Genomic DNA, 19,052 nt, shown 5'->3' on the forward strand with positions numbered 1-19,052 from the left:
ACTAATATTTGTTGGACAAGAGATAAATGTTGAAATTTTATAGAATAAGGAAAGTGATATACAGTATACTCTACTCAGAGCCTATAATTAGAGATGATGAGGGTAATTATAGAGATATTAAGGGGCAAAATTGAGGATAGAAGGGCCAGAGGAAGGTAGAAACTGGAATAGATGAACAAAATTTAGAGGGTGAAAGAAAATCAGAGAGAATTGGTTGAGACTACAAACCTCAGATCCATATCTAAAATGTGTTTGTACCCTAAAAGTTGCTTTACTTTAGGATTTTAATTGCTTGCATGTTGATAGGCTGGAGCTCTAAAACTGAATAATCTGACGATGGAAGAATTGGTTGGTATAATGGACTCCATGCTGGCCTGCTTGGTGACCTGGCTAGAGGGCCACTCTGCTGCACAAACCATCCTCACCTGCCTCTACCTTCACAAGCCTCTGAGCATTGAAGATCGAGCACTCAGAGCATTTTCCATACAAACTTTGAAGCTCATTGCAATTATAAATAACATTGTTCATAGGTATGTAGTACTGTAGTTATCTTTTATAATGACCTGTAAAGATAGGCTGGAACAGTATATCTTAATTTTGCTTCAAGCTGATTGTGTTGATCAGAGAAATCTAAATCTCATACGAACAATTTATTTTGTAGATATGCTTAAGTATTGAAAGAATATTGGAGCCACCTTAAGAAGTAGCTTTTGAAGAAAAAAATAGCTTACCACTGTGTGCTCAATGATCATGAAAAACTAAATTTTTTAAGGGCATTTTATATTCTTATAATGAAATTTAATGAAAAAAATCACAATAAATTTTAAGAAATACTGTACAGTATCAATAAATGAATGAGTTTTCAGGAATGGAATCTTTTCATAAATCACAGAGATGCCCGTTCATCAGAGTCTTTGCCTTTGTGGAAGATTTCAAGCAAAGTGTTCACCCAAACTTTGAAGCTCTCCTCTACAACATACTGTATATGGTACAGTAAACCCTCGAAGATCCGGACCGGGAAAATCTGGATTTCTGAAGATCCTGACAAAAAATTGGGGGGTTCTGGGCTAAGAAGCCTCCTAGAAGTTTCCCTAAGAAACATTCCCAAACCTGAGCAAAGAACAATTTAGGCCTGTGGGCGCTGCTTGACCCGTCAGTCGCTTGGACACAGGTGGCCAAGGAGGTGGGAAACACAGAGTTGACAATTGTTGTTTGTGGGAATATTATTTCATTCACTCTTGTAATGATACAATGTTTCTTTTTATGTTATCATAGGTAAATGCATGGTTTATAAATGGTAATTTTTTTATCACTACATTAGTACTGTATTTTTGGTGTTTCTTATATCATTTATTATACGCAGGAAAATTCGGACAATCGGCTTTTCTGGCCATGTGATCCTCCCTTTTAGTCCGGATCTTCGAGGGTTCACTGTATAGTTTTTAATTTATTTAATGTTTTTCCCTGAAGCAAAATTAAAATTTCCCATGTTCATGTGCTTCCTTATCGTTACTGTACTAATGAAATTACCTTAAAGTGCTGGTGTGTTTGAGGAGGAAGACTTCCAACCTGCACTCTATGGTTATGGGGTGTGTTCTGAAGTCTCTGAAGTGCGGGCAGGAGGAATGATGAGGGAAGTAGAAGAGGAACTGCAGCGGGCAGTAAAAGCTACCAGGAATCGGCAAGGTGAACCATGGGACCCTAAGATGCAGAAGCAGGTTAGTGTGACAATGTGATAAGATTGGCCTGCCCATTACAAGTAATTTCCAAATTTTTAGCAGTAAAAAATGCACTTCAGATTATACAGTACCGTAGTACTATAGTTTAGTGTTTTGTGTATTAGAATACAGTACATTAAGTCCTCGCTTAACGTAGTGGTTCCGTTCCTGAAAACCGCGACGTTAACGGAATCAATTTTCCCCATAAGAAATAGATAAAATACCGGGAGTTACGTTTCCCAGCCTCCCTTTGTCCCATAAAATACATTACATATATACATAAATTCAATGGAATTTTTATAGAGAATAGTATACAGTAAAGCCTTGAATGACGACGTTAATGTGTCGTCCAATATTGCAGTGTAAGGTCAATCGTCTTATCCCGAATCATTAATTACCATTAAAATAAAGCAATAATAATGAGATGCGTTCCCAAGTGTGACCTTTCCATATCTTGTGTGGCTTTTTACCCTCTTTTCCCCCCAAAAAATACAATTAATGAAAAGTGCAAACTATATTCTTTAAACAATGTTTCTGAATGCACCTTATACAATATAAATGAATAATAATATGGTCACACTAGAGGAGATGGGATGCCATTGTTTTCGTTTGTGTTTACAGCCGGGAGTCCGGGACGGTAGTTCTACATGAGAAAATGAAGAAAATAAGACCCTGGTTGTAGCTGTAGTAAATTTAATGTAAAAAAATTAATCTATATGTTATAAGTAACGTTATTTAATGTTAATAAATGGAACAATCGAAGTAGCTAACCACTAATGGTAAAGAAAAAAAAGAGATGGGTTGGGAATGCCAACAAACACGTGCGCATTTAAAGATACTGCATCAAAAGATTCATTATTGTTTATTACTGATTATGTATTTGATCGAATTAATGGATATATATGCAAAATGAACAATACAATTCATAAATACGTAGAATATTAAAACACACAAGAGGATAAGAGACGACAGTGTTGTCAGTGTTTACGTGTGCACTCAAGGAAACAGTCATTTATCTTAAGAATATGTACAAAGATTCATTATTGTTTATTACTGAATATGTATTTGATTGAATTAATGTTTATACTGTATATGTGAAATGAACAATGCAATTCATTAATAATACGTAGAATATTAAAACACACACGAGGAGACAAGACGGCATTGTTTTCGTGAGTGACGATCGTTCTACATAAGAAACTGAAGAAAACAAGACCCTGGTTGTAGCTGTACCTGTATGTATGTTTTAAGTAATGTTATTTAATGTTAATAGATGGAACACTAGGAGTAGCTAACCGCTAATGGTAAAGAAATAGGCGTCAATGTATGAACAGTAAGTACGTACATGTGAAAACATATTGTCATTTCTCAACATATGAATATGAAAGCAACTTTTATTTACTGTTCATATATGTTTTAAATAATATTTACGAATGTAAAACTAAAATTTTATTCACCAATGGTGGTAAAGTCTAAAACATAAGGACAGCCAATGAATACAAGTATTGTGTGAGTGTTTACTCAGATGACGAAGTCATCAGGTTCAACTCTGGCTGAAGCTGTAGCTTTCCATAAAGCTGTTGCTAAAACTGTTACTGAACCTGAAGTTGATGTCGAAGCTGCTTATGGTGCTGAATTTGATGGTGTAGCTGAAGTTGATGGTTTAGGCCTCTGAATAATAAAGCTGTCAAAAGAACCTTGCACAGCCGCTTTCTTTTCTCATTACACATCTTTATGTAGAGGTTATTTGTGTATTTTATGTCCCTGTTAATTTTAATGCTTCATTCCGTTAATGGATCCACTTCAGAAAATATGTTCATTGCTTGCTCCATATAATATCCACAGACCTCTCGCCTTTTTCATATCGTTTTAACACATCTTGTTTCTCGGCTAAGCTCAGACACTTTCTATTAGCTTTTGAACCAGCACTACCATCACTTGCTCTCTTGCTCATGTTGAATAGGGACGCAAAAATGTCGTAAGAAACCTGAGAAAGTTTTTCTCCCTGTTCCTGCTCAGATGCGTGAAACAAAAGGCCCGCCAAGCGCTGACTGTTGTTTACCACTCATCAGCAAGTTTGTTAATCGAAACCATTGTTTCAATAGGTTTTTGGGTAATTGGTTCCAGCTCACCGAAAATTTCTAAATTCAACAAAAATGGTAGAAAAGTTCACTTACTTTGAGGTGTGTATGTAGAAGGCTCCTGGGTGATGATGATGATGATGGGGGGATTTAGAATGGGGGTGGAGGAGAAGGAAGAAGAGAAGGCATTGGGGTGGAAGAGAAGTCACCCCATGGCGCCATTTCACCCATAAAATTTTTGCTCTCTTGGTGTAATTCAAGATTATTTTCTTTAAATCAACACTGCACTGCATTATATATTGTCAATATGTAAAATATATTTCAAAATGACCAATAATTTGCTTGGAAACACAGAAAAAAGCGTTTAGTTGAAGAGAGTCTCAAGCAAGATGTTACCTCCAATGAAAACACAGAGAGACTAACGCCTGTTTGCTGTGTTAAGAGGCTGGATGCCGCGCATTAAACTAATCACTTTACCTTCAATTATGTTCAATAATTGTTAAAATGACTAAAAAATTGAATATTAAACTTTTAAATTATTGAATAGTATAAACTTCTTGATATTTACTAAAATAGTAAGGAATTTAAGCCCTAGAACCGATTAATGTATTGGCGGACTGATACTAAAGCTGGTTGCCCTGTCAGTGCAAGCAAAAACATGTTGAGGTCGGTTCGTAAGAAATTCGTTAACCGAATTTTTGTTCATTAACCGAATTGAAGATCCTTATGGAAGGCAGTTCGTTAACCGAAATTTCGTTAACCGAGGCGTTCGTTAAACGAGGGGTCACTATATATATATATATATATATATATATATACATATACATATATATATATATATATATATATATATATATATATATATATATATATATATATATATATATATATATATATATATATATATATATATATATATATATATATATATATATATATATATATATATATATATATATATATATATATATATATATTTATATATATAATTATTTTGGTCGTAAATACGAATGAAATATGGATGTAAACTGAATTGGGTCCTAAATTATCTAGGGTTTCAAATATGAAAAGTTGATGGACGAATCGTTGTTATCCGAGGCTTTACTGTATATATAATTAAATTAAATCATTTTGTAATGTACTCACTGATGGGCGGAGGTGGAGTAAGTGTATGGTGGGTAGTGGAGAGGAGGAGGGTGGCGAGTCACTGAGACCCAGAGGGTGGCCCCTCCTCCCGCTCTGACTGGGTGAGAGAGGGTGATGTGCCGTACAAAGTAGTCCGTGACGACGTTATACCGAATCGGTGGGACGTTGTCCGAATCATGGGTATCTAAAGGGTAGCGACCTTATAATGAAACAACGTTGTCGGCGGCAACGTTAAACGAGCACTTACTGTATTTTCTTAATTTTTTAACCTATGTGTAATTTATCTAATGGCCACCCTTAGGGAGGAGGCCTACAGGAATGACACGCCAAAATTATAGGCGACAATTGGAATTACTTGGATTTTTTTTCTCCTTATGTGACACAAATATGAGTTAGTTCTAATTGGATGAGATTATGATGGACTCAAAATTGCAACATAATACATAAGAGTTGTAAGGAGTTCTCATAGAATTCATTTGAAATAATTTCTGTGAAAAGGATCTTTATTTTAGCTCATGGAGCAGCATAACAAGTAGCTGTGTCTAAATACAGTGAGCTTGTGTTGTGGGTCATATGCTCGACTATAACAAAAGGTTACTTTATAATCAATATTCTGTTCTTTCTCAGCATGAAGATGCAGTCGCTCTCTTCTCAAGAATTCGTTTCATGCGCCTTTTTTATGCTGCATTGGCAGCCATCATGAGAAGAGAACAGGTGTCTATTCCAGAGGCAGAGAGGTGTCTTGTTTCTTGCAATGAGTTGGTGTGCATCATGCAGAACACTATAGGTCGGGGGTTAAGACCCAAGCAACCTAAGGATGAAGAAGGAAACAAAGGTACAGTTCAGTTATTATCATGTTGTGTTTCATATCTGCTGTAAGTACTGTTCTATTTTACTTGCCATTGATCATCGCTGTTGTTGTAAAAATATTCATACATGATGAATTATTTATTATAATGACCAAACTTTACATAGAAGTACAGTAAAGTATCTTAATAGAGGTACAGTAAAGTATCTTACATGGAAGTACAGTACCATATACTAGTAAAATATCTGTCGATAAAAAGTCTACTTGTTGTACTAATCTATTTCATTTGAGCATTATAAATTACCATTCTGTCATCATTAACACTTGAGCTCAAATGGACCAGTGTGACATCCTAAACCCCTGCTGCTATGTCACTAACGCTTGACCCGTGACCAACACTGGGTCAGGGAATCACTCTTCAAGGAGTCTTGGGTCCAGCTTGATATCCTCTGCATTCTTTGTTTAAGGATTTATATTATGTCCTAAAAGTTCCCTCAAACAAGCACAAAAGTGCTAAGTTTAAAAATAGAGGTGGAAATTCTAAAAAAAAATAGACCAAGGTTGGTTTCCAGGCACTTCCAGTTCACCCAGGTTTAAATGGGTACCTAAGTTTTCAACTCGAGGAAGTGAAGGTGGTCGAGAGCAGCATCAACCATACTACCTCCTTTTGTAATGAAGGCTTAGTATACAGTGTGCTGTATCCAAACCAATCCTAATTAACAGCCATGTCTATGAGACCACACTTTCACTCTTCAATATTATAACCAAGCTGATACAAATAGTCTGGTTTATTATATGCTTTCCTCAGACAGATGTTCATGATAGTATTGACTTTACACAATTATCCACTTTAAGGAATCCTCTTAATGCTGAATTTTTCTGTTGACATATTTTACTGTACTGTACTATGCTGTACATCTTGTATCACTTGATATGATTATAGTGTTTAGCAGAAGCTTGATAGTAATTTAAACCTTTTATGATACAGTGGACTATCCAGTGATTATGGGCTTTGAACCTCTAGTCAACCAGCGACTCCTACCTCCAACATTCCCACGTTACACCAGACTTCGAACTCGTAAGGAAGCGATGAATTACCTCGAGGAGATGGTGGGACGCCTGCGCCACATCACAAAAATCACACACTGCACAACCTTTCACACTGCATTGGTTTGTTTCCTTTTCTTTTCTTTTTTAATTCAATTTAGAACAGTATATACTATATAGGCAGATTCGTGGTGCACAATTACTGTAGTAATGTTAATAAGTGATGGGAAATCCTCTTGGTATCAAGTATTTCAGATTCCTCATTCTCTAAGTGGACAAAACCATTGTTTATTCTTGTTAGTTAATGTTTGGGGTCAAAATTCCTTTAACTGGAGTGCATCTAACTTTACACCATCAGATTTTAGGTAAAAAAACAAAAACAGGCTGGAACATATCTCAACTTTTAACATGGGAGCCTATGGGAAAATGGGTTCCATTGAATGAAAATTCACCCTATGAGCACTTTTCAAAAACACATAACACTCGGTAAGCGAGAACTTACTGTTTTGTGTAAACATTGGAGAGTTTGTTAGCCTCTGATGCCTGCTGACTGAACATGGTCAACTTTGCTCAATTTCTAGACATTCATTAGGTGTGTATTGTGGATAGTTATTTATGTGTTATCAGCAGGTGAGAAAAGTGCATATAATGTTACAACACCCCCCTCCCCCCCGAAAAAAAAATGTGGTAACTGACATTTGCTGCATTTAATATGTAAGTAATTGAAAGTCTATTGTAATTTTAATTTGGTCACTTATATGATTGTATATTCCTACAGGAATTCATCGAGCATTTCTCCGAAAGTCGACCTTGTGTCTTGTCAAGATCGTTAGCACAAGTCCTGTATCTCGGTGGTGACAAACTGTGGGGTGGCCAAGGAATGGCAGAAGCACTACGGGAAGCTGCAAGGAGCTTCATCTGTCCCCCAGCTCTTTTACCAAAGGCTCCAGTTATGAGTAATGTTCAGGTATGTTGAGTACGGTGATGTGAAATACTAGTAAATCATATTTTATTGATTTCATCACCATCTTCATCATTCTATGGTCATTTTCCACACATCCATATCCTAGCAGTACATGTAATTACCTGATGGCAGCTCCCCAAGCTGCACAGTCTCTTTCTTCAGATTTTTATCACAGCTAATTTCTGATAATCTCTCCCCCGTCTCTCCTCCCTCTTATATTTAAGTTTATGCTTCTCTTTTGTCAATCTCCTCCATTCTCCCCACATGCTTAAATCATGTCATCCTACTTCTCATGAAACTTCGTCAATACCCAACCACCTTATTAGTTATGAACTAGTTTTCCTGTCTCAGTGTCAGATGATTACACATCCACCTCACCATTGTAATTTCATGCAGTTCAATTCTACATATGTCACCCTCTCTAAATGCCCAGGTTTCACTCCCATGCACCATCATACATCTTTTACCAGTTGCATTCGCTTTTTTTTTCAAGCAGAGAGAAGTTTCTCTCACTGTCAATTACAAAAACTTCTTCCAGCCACATCTGACTCATACAACTGAGCTAGCTTGATCACCACCTCCAGCACTGATCATGTCACCCATGTTGCAGAACTCTTCAGTACAGTTCAGGAATATTTCCCCCAATGTATTTGTTTGATTTATTAATCATTTAAAATGGGCACTCTTCATTTCAGATGGGATTTGGTACTCTAGGTTGTTTACACTTTGTTATGGCTGGGTTTAATTCTTGTGGGTTTTTTTCAGCTTGGTTCTGATAAAGGGGTTTATTCCTTGCTCTGGTTGGGTTGGGGAATGGTGACCAAAGCTGTTGCTTGAGTTCATGATTGTTATGATTGGAATCTTGTGGTGAATGCCATTCAAAGCTTCTGTGTTGTTCATGTTTCTAAGAGAGGTATGTCTTTGATAGCTATAGGATAATGTTCCCTTTTGAGTGTTAATTTTTTCTACCAAAACATTATTCAGGCCTTTGAATATTTGGGGATTCATGTCCTCCAGTATCTGGTTGTTTGGCCAGGTTTAAGAAAGTGAAGTTCAAAGTGGGCACTGCATTGCCTTGGCACTTACTCTACCCTCATGGAAGAGCAGTGGCATTTGGGTTAGTTAAGAAGGCTATGGATATCCCAGCTATTTGTTCCATTTTGAAGGATTCTAGACTCTGCTCCAGTGAGCCATCAAAGTTTTGTATAAAGATTTACAATGGAAAATGAGAAGCCCTCCTGAATACACTGCTGACCTGGGAAGACTCTTGACATTTGCAGGAAGTATGTGGCTGAAATGTTGTGCAAGAATTTGATCTGGTATCATTCAACTCAATTCCAGAGTGTCAATTGCTAAATTAGTGGGTTGTTGACCTGTTCTTGACCTTTGAATGGCTGAACAAACCTAGTCGCCTGTCAATTTCAGACAATAATTGACTTGGCACTCATTTTTCTTCTCAGTTTATAAATAAAATTTTTACCACACATAGACTTTATTATATGTTATATAGTACAGTACTACAGAGTATTATTCATGTGCTCATACCTGTACTTAAGTATCATGTAATTATTTATTCCAGGCAAAAGATTATGTAGATTCCTTCTTCAATCGCTGTGTACGACCATTTGAGCAGCTGATCCAGACGTGTGGACACAACCGAGCACGTCAACGAGACAAGGTGGCCCATCTGTTGGAAGAATTTGCTATGTTGCAAGATGAAGTAAGTAAAAAAAAATTTAAATTGGTCTCTATCTGGGAGTGATAGTTGTAGAGAATATGGAACATAACATAAATTAACTAAACCTAACCTTAACCAAAACATAAGAGTTGTTTGTTTAGTAGTGTCTGCCATCTAGCATAAACAAATATGGCATCCATCATTGTTGAGCCTAGCCAATGAAGTGTTTCTATGTAAATTTCAGAAACACAAGTATTAGACTGAAAACACAAAAATTGGTGAAATTAATTTTCAATGCTACACTTAATAATCCTCCTCTTAATACCCACCTGAGACACTCCTGGTAATAGCTTCTGATGGATGTAAAAACCACCTACAGGAGTCGACCATAATCTGTGTACAGTACTTCTCAATTTATTGGTTACTGTCTGTATGTTCAGTCTATTTCAAACAAATTACTTTATCTTCTCTCCAGGCAGATAAAGTGGATGCCTACCTGCACAATGTATTGCTGAAGAGTGACCAGCCAAGGCCACATCTGGCATACCTAGGAACCTGGGTTCTTTATCACACACTGAGGCTCATGATCAAGTACCTGCTTACAGGGTTTACATTGGAGCTGTATGCAGTACATGAGTACCATTATGTCTATTGGTTAGTACTGTACTATGTATCTCGTGTATCTCTTTGTACATACTTGGAAATATGATATGTACTGAATATATAGAATTTAACACTTACCAGAGATCCCAGAGGAAATTTTTTGTAGAGGCTGGTTTAATTAGTGACTGGAGTACAGTATATGTATTTTTTTTTATGTGGTTTATTTTGCAAAATTCCCAGCATGCATGCCGGTAATTTTGCGAAATAACTTACAAGCAGGCTAACCAAAGTTAATAAAAAGAACATTATCAATCTACACGAGCCATCCAAACCTAACCTAACCTCTCACTTCACCTAACCATAAGGTTAGCTTAGGTTAGTTTAGGTTGTCTGTTTGTAAGTTATTTCGCAAAATTACCAGCATGCATGCTCGGAATTTTGCAAAATATTGATTTTGTAAAAGAAAAACACGTAACATATACGAATTAAAAAACAAACAAGAAACTTTAATTTGAAATATGAAAATTTAAATGCTGTGAATTTAATCCTTAATATGTATGCAGTAGTCAAGCAAAATGATATGATTAGGAATGACATAATTAGAGGATTGACTGTTTTTAGTGGAAATAACCTCCAAGTACTGCAGTTGCTTGTAAAGTTATTTTCCCCTAGTAACTTTGTGGTACAGTACTGTGCTACAAACAGCTTGCTTGTGTTTAAGAAAAGATTTTCCCCTTTTCAGGTATCTTTATGAATTTGTATACGTGTGGCTGGTGAGTGCACTTTCCAGGGCAGATGCAATGCTTCTAGAACAAGATGGCTATGACACTAACAAGGGGGGCAAAAGTGGACGATCATCAAAAAACAAAAACAGAAACAAAAAGAAACATCGTCCATATGGAAAGGAGATAACTTACAATCAGGCTCTTCAACATTTATGTGGAGGATATTACAAGGTAAGTAATAAGGTCATTGATAATTTAGTTTCAGAATAAACCATTAGTGAACCCCTTATGCCTTAACCAGCATTTAGCAACACCGCCCTGTATTTTTTCTAGGAACGCTCATACAATTTATTTAATTTTTTTAGGAAAATTTGAAGATTTTTTTTTTTTTTTTTTTTAGCCAGATAAACGAATATTTTAGGCTTACAAGACTGCAGGAAAAATAAAACACTTAAGGAATTACTGTTTTGAAGTATTGAGAGTTCAGGTTTTAGCATTTGTCATTTGTGTATTGTAGTATAGGTTGTACCTCTCTAGTCCGTCAACCTCGGAAACTGACCGGTGCCGGACCATGGAAATTCACCCTTTTCCTGGATAGATAGTAACTTGTGCTTACGCTTGGAAGCACTAGCTCCACTTTCTCTGCTTCATGGTCTCTTTGAAGACATATTGAAGCGTTAAATGTCGTACAGTAGCTTCTCAAATTTCACGAGTTTTTAATTCGACGTTTTCTATTTGAACACAATTAAAAATTTTGACGGCGGAAACTCAAATTTCGACGGGTTTGAACGGCCCACCAACGTTCAGACGACGTGCACAATCGTGTAAACAGCGTCATTTCTCTTATATACAAAGGATTCATTATTTTTTATCACTGAAAGTCTTTAAGATTGAATTAATGTTTATATGTGCAAAATGAGCAATACAATTCATTAATAATACGTAGAATATTAAAACACGAGGAAATGAGACAGCATTGTTTTCGTTGATTAAAAACCAGTGACTGATTGGTTCTACATATAAAACTGAAGAAAATAAGACCCTGATTGTAGCTGTAGTAAAATTAATGTAAAAAAAATAATATGGTTGTTTGAAGTAATGTTATTTAATGTTAATAAATGGAACAATATAAGTAGCTAACCATTAATGGTAAAAAAAAAGTGAGACTGCGCGTATGTAAGTGCGCACATGTGAAAACATATCGTCATTACTCTACATAAGAATATGAAAGCAACACTTATTTACTGCTCATATATATTGAAGGGTTAAATGTTGTACTCTGTATAGACAAGCAGAGAGAGAGCAGCCGAACTGCCGGATGTAAACAAACCTTAATTTCCCGCGGCATTGTTGTTGTTTTTATTTTACGGGGATTAGCCCACCTGGGCTTAGGTCACTGACCCACATTGGGGCCTGAGGGGCAAAAACTTAATACTCCTGTAATAATAATAATAATAATTCAGATAAGTTTATAAAAAAAAAGAAAAAAAAAAGAAAAAAAGCTGCCTATCTACCTATTGAACAAACTAAAATCGTTTTGGACCACAGAATGCCGGACTAGAGAGGTACAACCTGTACACAGTACAGCTGCTCCCCGATTTACGACAGGGTTAGGGACCGACATCCAGGTCTTAAGTTGGAAATGCTTAAATAACACATAGAAAATAAAAAATGGGTGTCTCTTTTTCTTCTCAGCACCACAAAACTCTCCTTTTAAGCTTGCTTGCCAGCCATTTTAAAGTGATTTACAGATTAAAATTTTGTCTGTGTACTGACTTTGGGACTCGAAAATACGTAATTTGACCAAATTTTGGTACGACTGAGGCAGGTCGTGGTTGTGGGTGGACGTAAATCGAGTAGGTCATAAGTCGGGAAGGAGCTGTACAGATATTTTAAATATTTGATAGTAACAATGTCTTCTTCAAGTAAGGTTCATTAAATATGGAAGAGTGTTGTTTAATTTACATTACTGTACTACTGTCATGTTACTATTTTACTGTCATATAAAGGGTGCAATATAAGGTTGATTTTTTTTCCGTTCACAGGCGATGTTAGGTTTGAGAGAGGCTGGGAAAGTAAAGCTGCCTCTTCAAGAATTTGACAGTGAACAAGTTCGTTATGAACATCGCTTCCTGCCATTCAGTGTAGTGATGACTCCTCCTCCTGTGCACTATGATCAGTTCCTCTCCATGACTGACCTGTCCAACTTCCCTCAAGTAAGTATAAGTGTTTGAGAGTAATACACAATGCATTGTGTAGAGTAAACATATAATTTGTTAAAAAGTGTTTTATAATTATGGAATTAGTGTTGAGGTGAGAAAAAGTGGTATCTTAGAATAGTTTACTTTATTCTATTCCTTGCTGGTCATTTGTCTAACGTAGCTACAGGCTGTACAGTATGGGAGTGTATCAAGTAGTTTTCATTAAATAATTTTTTTAATATTTGATAAATTAATACCATATTATTTCTTCAACTGGTTGAATATATACTGTAGTGTAATAATGTGTTTACTCATACAGTACCCAAATCAACCCCATATAACTGTATCCTGTTTTTACATAAGTGCAATAAGTGAAGGAACATATCTCCATATATATACAGTAATGGTATAATGACCCATTTTAGTGCTGATTCAATTAGCTCTCTCTTCAAAGAACATAACCCCAGTGAGAAAGAGAGAGGAAAGGAAATTTGATTGTATTTAAGATACAAGGATAATATTTTTTGAGTAACTAGCAATTTTTCTCTCCAGCCGGTGTCACCAGCTACACTCTACCATGATGCGAGAAATCACTTCTTCAAAGCTCGCTCTCTCCTGGAAACTATACATGCTCACAATACTGAGGTATATAGTTTTATTCTTTTTCATTAATATGAACAAATTAATTACAAGTTAGAATATTAAATTTTCTCTATCTTTTGTGCAGGCAGTTTGTACATGCCAACAAATGTACAGCTGATTTGTGTTAAAATTACAATTATTTTTGTATATTATTCCGTGATACCTTTCCCTCATTGACATGACTATTACAGTATATGTGTAATTGTTGGTTTGATATTGACTGCTTACAGGAACTCTGTGTAATCACCCTGTCTCTGTCAGACAAAATTTCCATAGTTTATTGTGACTAGCATAACTTATCAACAATTTGATAAGTATCATACACTGTAGTGGAGCCTGCTGCATTTTCTCTTCTTGTGTACGTGTAATCTTATAGTCATGGGATGTAACAACCCCACCACCTGCCCCTGGCACAATTAGCTATGGCGAGCATGAGGACTGTAGTCCCCACCCTTCACAAAAGGAAACAAGAACACAGAAACTTGTTTTACTGTGTGTTGATGTAAGGAGAATGTTAAAAATTATAAAATTAATGATTAATGGAAAGAACCTAGTTTTTGTGGTTTTGAGAAAGCAAACTTCTAGGGTCAAGGATATAGCATATGGATCAAAGCATACAGTACTGTTTGTGTTTATGTTGATCAACAAAACTCTCAAGCCTTCTCCCTTTATATGGCTCCTTTTTATCAAGTGGTGGTCTTTTGGAGCTTGATTTCAAAATACAGTACAGTTGTACCCCACTTAACGCGGTCAATAGAACCCACAGGGTACCGCGTTAAGTGAAAACCGCGTTAAGTGAACAACAGAACATATGGGATTAATTCCAATAGAGACTGGCCAGACCCCCAAACTCCACTTTTTGACGACACACAACTACCGGTATGTTGTAGTAAAAATATTATCTTAAACTTTATGATGGTATGCACACAATTAATAATTAAGAGAAATATCAATAATATTAGGTTTTTTAACACTTACATTAGTAGAAAAGATGGCTGGGCACACGGGGATGGGGGGTTGGTTCCGAGGCAGAGGGCAGATTGTATTATTGGCCCTCACCTGTATCACTTGTATCAATTGTATCACTATCCACCACAGAGGCTTGCAGGGCCTCTTTGTCAAACCCCTCAAAGTCCATATAAGTCCATATCCTCACTATAATTATCACTATCACTGACTTGGGCCGGCTGTGGCGGGTGAAGAACTCGGTAATGTTTTGATGACTGGGCGACCTTGTGCGCATCGTGCCCGTGCCGCTTCCCGCGTATATGAGTAGATGAACCGCGTTAAGTGAAAGTTCAGTTCTGGCGAGGCACCGCGTATATGAGAAATCGCGTTAAGTGAAACCGCGTTAAGCGGGGTATAACTGTACTGTATATGATAATCTAATTTTATAATTTATTCAATTTTACATCCCAGTCACACAAGTCAAGGTCTTGGGGCCACGGGTTTTGACTGTAGTCTTGCTGGCTATACAGGGTTGTGCGATCCTGACTTTGTTATAAAATAGGATTTCAGGATCAATTTTCCATTTTTCTGTGTAGAAAGTGACCAGCTCAAAGGGTCCCCCAGGTGTGTTGACAGCTTATCAATCTGATCTCTTGGGCCCAAGTTCCTCATTGTTTGAAAGAATAAATGACTGTGACTGAGGAAGACTGTTGTTCTTGACTTTGGCCACCAGTTGCTGAAGCAGAAAGAGGCTTTTGAGAGTAAAATAAAATTACATTGTGGAGTTACATTGCTAATTTCTCACTCTTCTTGACTAATAATACTGTACTGGAGTCATATTTTTTTTTTTCAATTATTTCAACATAAAATATATTGAGTGCTTCAAAGTTGTAGTTCTTTAAATTTGTCGGATGACACTGAAATATTATATCATATAAAAACTATTGATATCTTTGAAACAGGTTCAGCAGCTGTTAAAAGTTGTTAAAACCAACTTTGTTGTTATGAAACTCCTGGAGGGTGGACACAAGGCTGATGACCCCACTCGACCCCAGTTTGACTTCACGACCCATCCATGCTTTCCAATTATCAAGATTTAGCAGAAGGTTGTGAGGAAGAGACCCCCGAAGGATCTCCTCCCAATACACGAGCTTGAAGAAGTTAGATAAACTGGGTAAATAATTATCAGTAAAACACATAGATTAGCACTAATTATAAATGTCTGCCACTAATTTATAAGTCATGGGCATTAGAAGATTGTCCAAGAATCTTGAGTGCATATATATCATGAAGTGCATTATGAGTGTGATACAATGACATTATTATTTATTAATAATGTGCAGAAAGACTGGGAAATTGTAAATGAGTCCAGGTTGTATATGATAGTGGACAGTAGTGCATTTCCATGACCAAATAGTCAGTTTTTTCAAGTCCTCCCGGAAGAGTGACAAGTAATTGTAAGAGTATGTTTAGATCTGATTTTTTGATACAGTACAGTACATTAATTTTTTTTTTATGTTTTCTAAAATGAAAAACTCTTTGGTTGATTGGTTGATACTTAAGCTATAGTACAAATTAATTGATAATTGCACAAAAAAATAAGGAATAAAATTGATAAACAGGAATTTGGGTGCAGTTGTGGGTTAATTAGTAGAAGAAGACAGTGAAAATACTAGTGTAAGAAATTATTTTTTGTTAATTTTTTTTGAAATGACTTTTATGAATTTAAGATGACGAGCTTACCTGGCTAAACTGCCTATAGTACACACACACACACACACACACACACACACACACACACATATATATATATATATATATATATATATATATATATATATATATATATATATATATATATATATATATATATATATATATATATATATATATATATATATATATATATATATATATATATATATATATATATATATATATATATATATATACAGTGACCCCTCGTTTAACGAACACCTCGGTTAACGTAATTTCGATTAACGAACTGCCTTCCATAAGGATCTTCTATTCGGTTAACGAAAAAAAATTCGGTTAACGAAGTTCTTACGAACCGACCTCAACATGTTTTCGCTTGCACTGACCGGGCAACCAGCTTTAGTATCAGTCTGCCAATACATTAATCGGTTCTAGGGCTTAAATTCCTTACTATTTTAGTAAATATCAAGAAGTTTATACTATTCAATAATTTTAAAAGTTTAATATTCAATTTTTTAGTCATTTTAACAATTATTGAACATAACTGAAGGTAAAGTGACTAGTTTAATGCGCGGCATCCAGCCTCTTAACACAGCAAACAGGAGTTAGTCTCTCTCTGTTTTCACTGGAGGTAACATCTTGCTTGAGACTCTCTTCAACTAAACGCTTTTTTTCTGTGTTTCCAAGCAAATTATTGGTCATTTTGAAATATATTTTACATATTGACAATATATAATGCAGTGCAGTGTTGATTTAAAGAAAATAATCTTGAATTACACCAAGAGAGCTAAAATTTTATGGGTGAAATGGCGCCATGGGGTGACTTCTCTTCCACCCCAATGCCTTCTCTTTTTCCTTCTCCTCCACCCCCATTCTAAATCCCATCATCATCATCATCATCATCATCCAGGAGCCTTCTACATACACACCTCAAAGTAAGTGAACTTTTCTACCATTTTTGTTGAATTTAGGAAATTTTCGGTGAGCTGGAACCAATTACCCAAAAACCCATTGAAACAATGGTTTCGGTTTACGAACTTTTCGGTTAACGAACGACCTTCTGGAACGGATTGAGTTCGTTAACGGAGGGGTCACTGTATATATATATATATATATATAAAATCAACATTCAGGATCATTCATAAAGTTGTGTAGAACCACTAATATATTTAGGAATAATTGAAGAATACATCATTTTGACTAATCAGATTTTGAATTAATATTCAAAATAATCATTATACAGGGTACTGTATATTATACAGAACATAATTGGGTTAGTCTAACATGATGTAATGGATACAGGAGCAACACATTAATGGTGTGCTCCATACACCTAATTCTATACCATATCTTATCCAGTCTACCTCTCTCCCTTTTAAATTCATGCTGAAAAAGTAAAGAAGACAACTACTGTACATGAATTATAATGAGTATTGATTATGATAATTGATGTACTTGGTCAATAAATGGGAGGTTGAATTCCAAAATCCCATTTGAAGTCGACTGAAATTAAGTGAATGTGATCTAAAAGTACACATTCTTTATGATAAAGCTTAGCTTTGACACCTTGAGGTAGCAGTCAAATGATTTTTATTACAGTCATTTTGAGTTAGAAAATTGACGCTTTATGGGATGCCAAAAACATTAATTGAAAACTAAATATTTACATAAATTACACAGAAAACTTTCGATACAAAAAACTGTATAACTTGAACTTTATAAGTCTGTGCAGAGTGACTTAGAATTATTAGGTTAAGGTCTTCTGATGTACTGTATAACCCAGTGATTGGGACTAATCCCAAGCAGAATGTTGGAGGATACCCTACTTTTTGGATAGGACAAGAAAATTACTTAATTCACGAATAAAATGTTTATTTTATTGAATCCATTGTAGCTTATGTATTCAATTAAAATTCTCTGAAAAGATATGTCCCAATTATACTTTTTAGGGGGTGTGGGATGTGAAAATGGGAGATATGTAAGGCTGCGAGCATCCTGCGGCATCGAGCGACCAGGACGTGGATGCGCGACCTACTTTCCAAAACAACCTGTGTCCCACATGCCAGCGTCTTACCAACGTAAACTTGGCGTCTATGCAGCGCAGACGTTTTCTGGTACTTTTAGAAAATATAGTAATGCTTTTCAACAAGTGGTAACTGCAGAAGTACCCAGGAAAAAACATCCCATATATAGTACTGTATCAAAGGACAATGGAAGTAGGCAAATTTCACCATCTCTACAAGGAACTTAGCCAAGATCCAAAGAAGTTTCACGAGCACACTAGAATGTATCCTACTACATTTGACAATATACCTTAGACAGTAAAGTTATATTGCCTTCTTTAATTTTCTTGTGGAATGTGTAAAATAGTTTAATACCAAAACTATTATAGGAAATTTTTATTATTATTATTTTTTTTATATACAATAAAGGTTTGAAACCTACCTAAATTTTGCTTTGGAATGTGTAAAAAGCCTAATATTATTTATAGTAAGGTACTCTATTGTGACACTACCTAATTTTAAAATACCTGTAGTACCATACATCCTCTTGGTTTTCACAGTACAGTAACTTGAATTTTAGTCAAGGGCAAAAAATCGGGAATATTGAATATTATTTGTGTACATACACACCAGGGGTACTAAACATTTCTCTGCCTAATTTTATTCAATAGTTATGAGCACCTTGATATTTTTGGTAACAGGCCTAAGATTATAGTGGGATATTATCTTATAACTTGACCCTGACCTAATACAGTATAGTAAGTCCTCGTTT

General features: G+C 35.7%; 1 protein-coding gene across 2 annotated transcripts in view; it reads left to right on the top strand.

Moving 5' to 3' along the window:
* The window catches only part of LOC121868864 (N-alpha-acetyltransferase 35, NatC auxiliary subunit-like), a 32,135-nt gene extending 13,528 nt beyond the window's left edge, over positions 1-18,607 (top strand). For both annotated transcript variants that reach the window (XM_042369859.1, XM_042369860.1), the window contains 12 exons: positions 307-530; positions 1,538-1,718; positions 5,573-5,780; positions 6,742-6,923; positions 7,579-7,767; positions 9,344-9,484; positions 9,918-10,096; positions 10,788-11,001; positions 12,816-12,986; positions 13,524-13,616; positions 15,524-15,735; positions 18,227-18,607. In XM_042369859.1, the coding sequence (XP_042225793.1) occupies positions 307-530; positions 1,538-1,718; positions 5,573-5,780; positions 6,742-6,923; positions 7,579-7,767; positions 9,344-9,484; positions 9,918-10,096; positions 10,788-11,001; positions 12,816-12,986; positions 13,524-13,616; positions 15,524-15,661 (1,920 nt within the window). In that variant the 3' untranslated portion in view covers positions 15,662-15,735; positions 18,227-18,607. The remainder of the gene's footprint in view (positions 1-306; positions 531-1,537; positions 1,719-5,572; positions 5,781-6,741; positions 6,924-7,578; positions 7,768-9,343; positions 9,485-9,917; positions 10,097-10,787; positions 11,002-12,815; positions 12,987-13,523; positions 13,617-15,523; positions 15,736-18,226) is intronic.
* Positions 18,608-19,052: the final 445 nt, after the last annotated feature.

The sequence above is a fragment of the Homarus americanus genome, unplaced genomic scaffold (genome assembly GCF_018991925.1).
Source record: "Homarus americanus isolate GMGI-L3 unplaced genomic scaffold, GMGI_Hamer_2.0 scaffold30535, whole genome shotgun sequence".
In the NCBI taxonomy this organism is placed as follows: Eukaryota; Metazoa; Arthropoda; class Malacostraca; order Decapoda; family Nephropidae; genus Homarus; species Homarus americanus.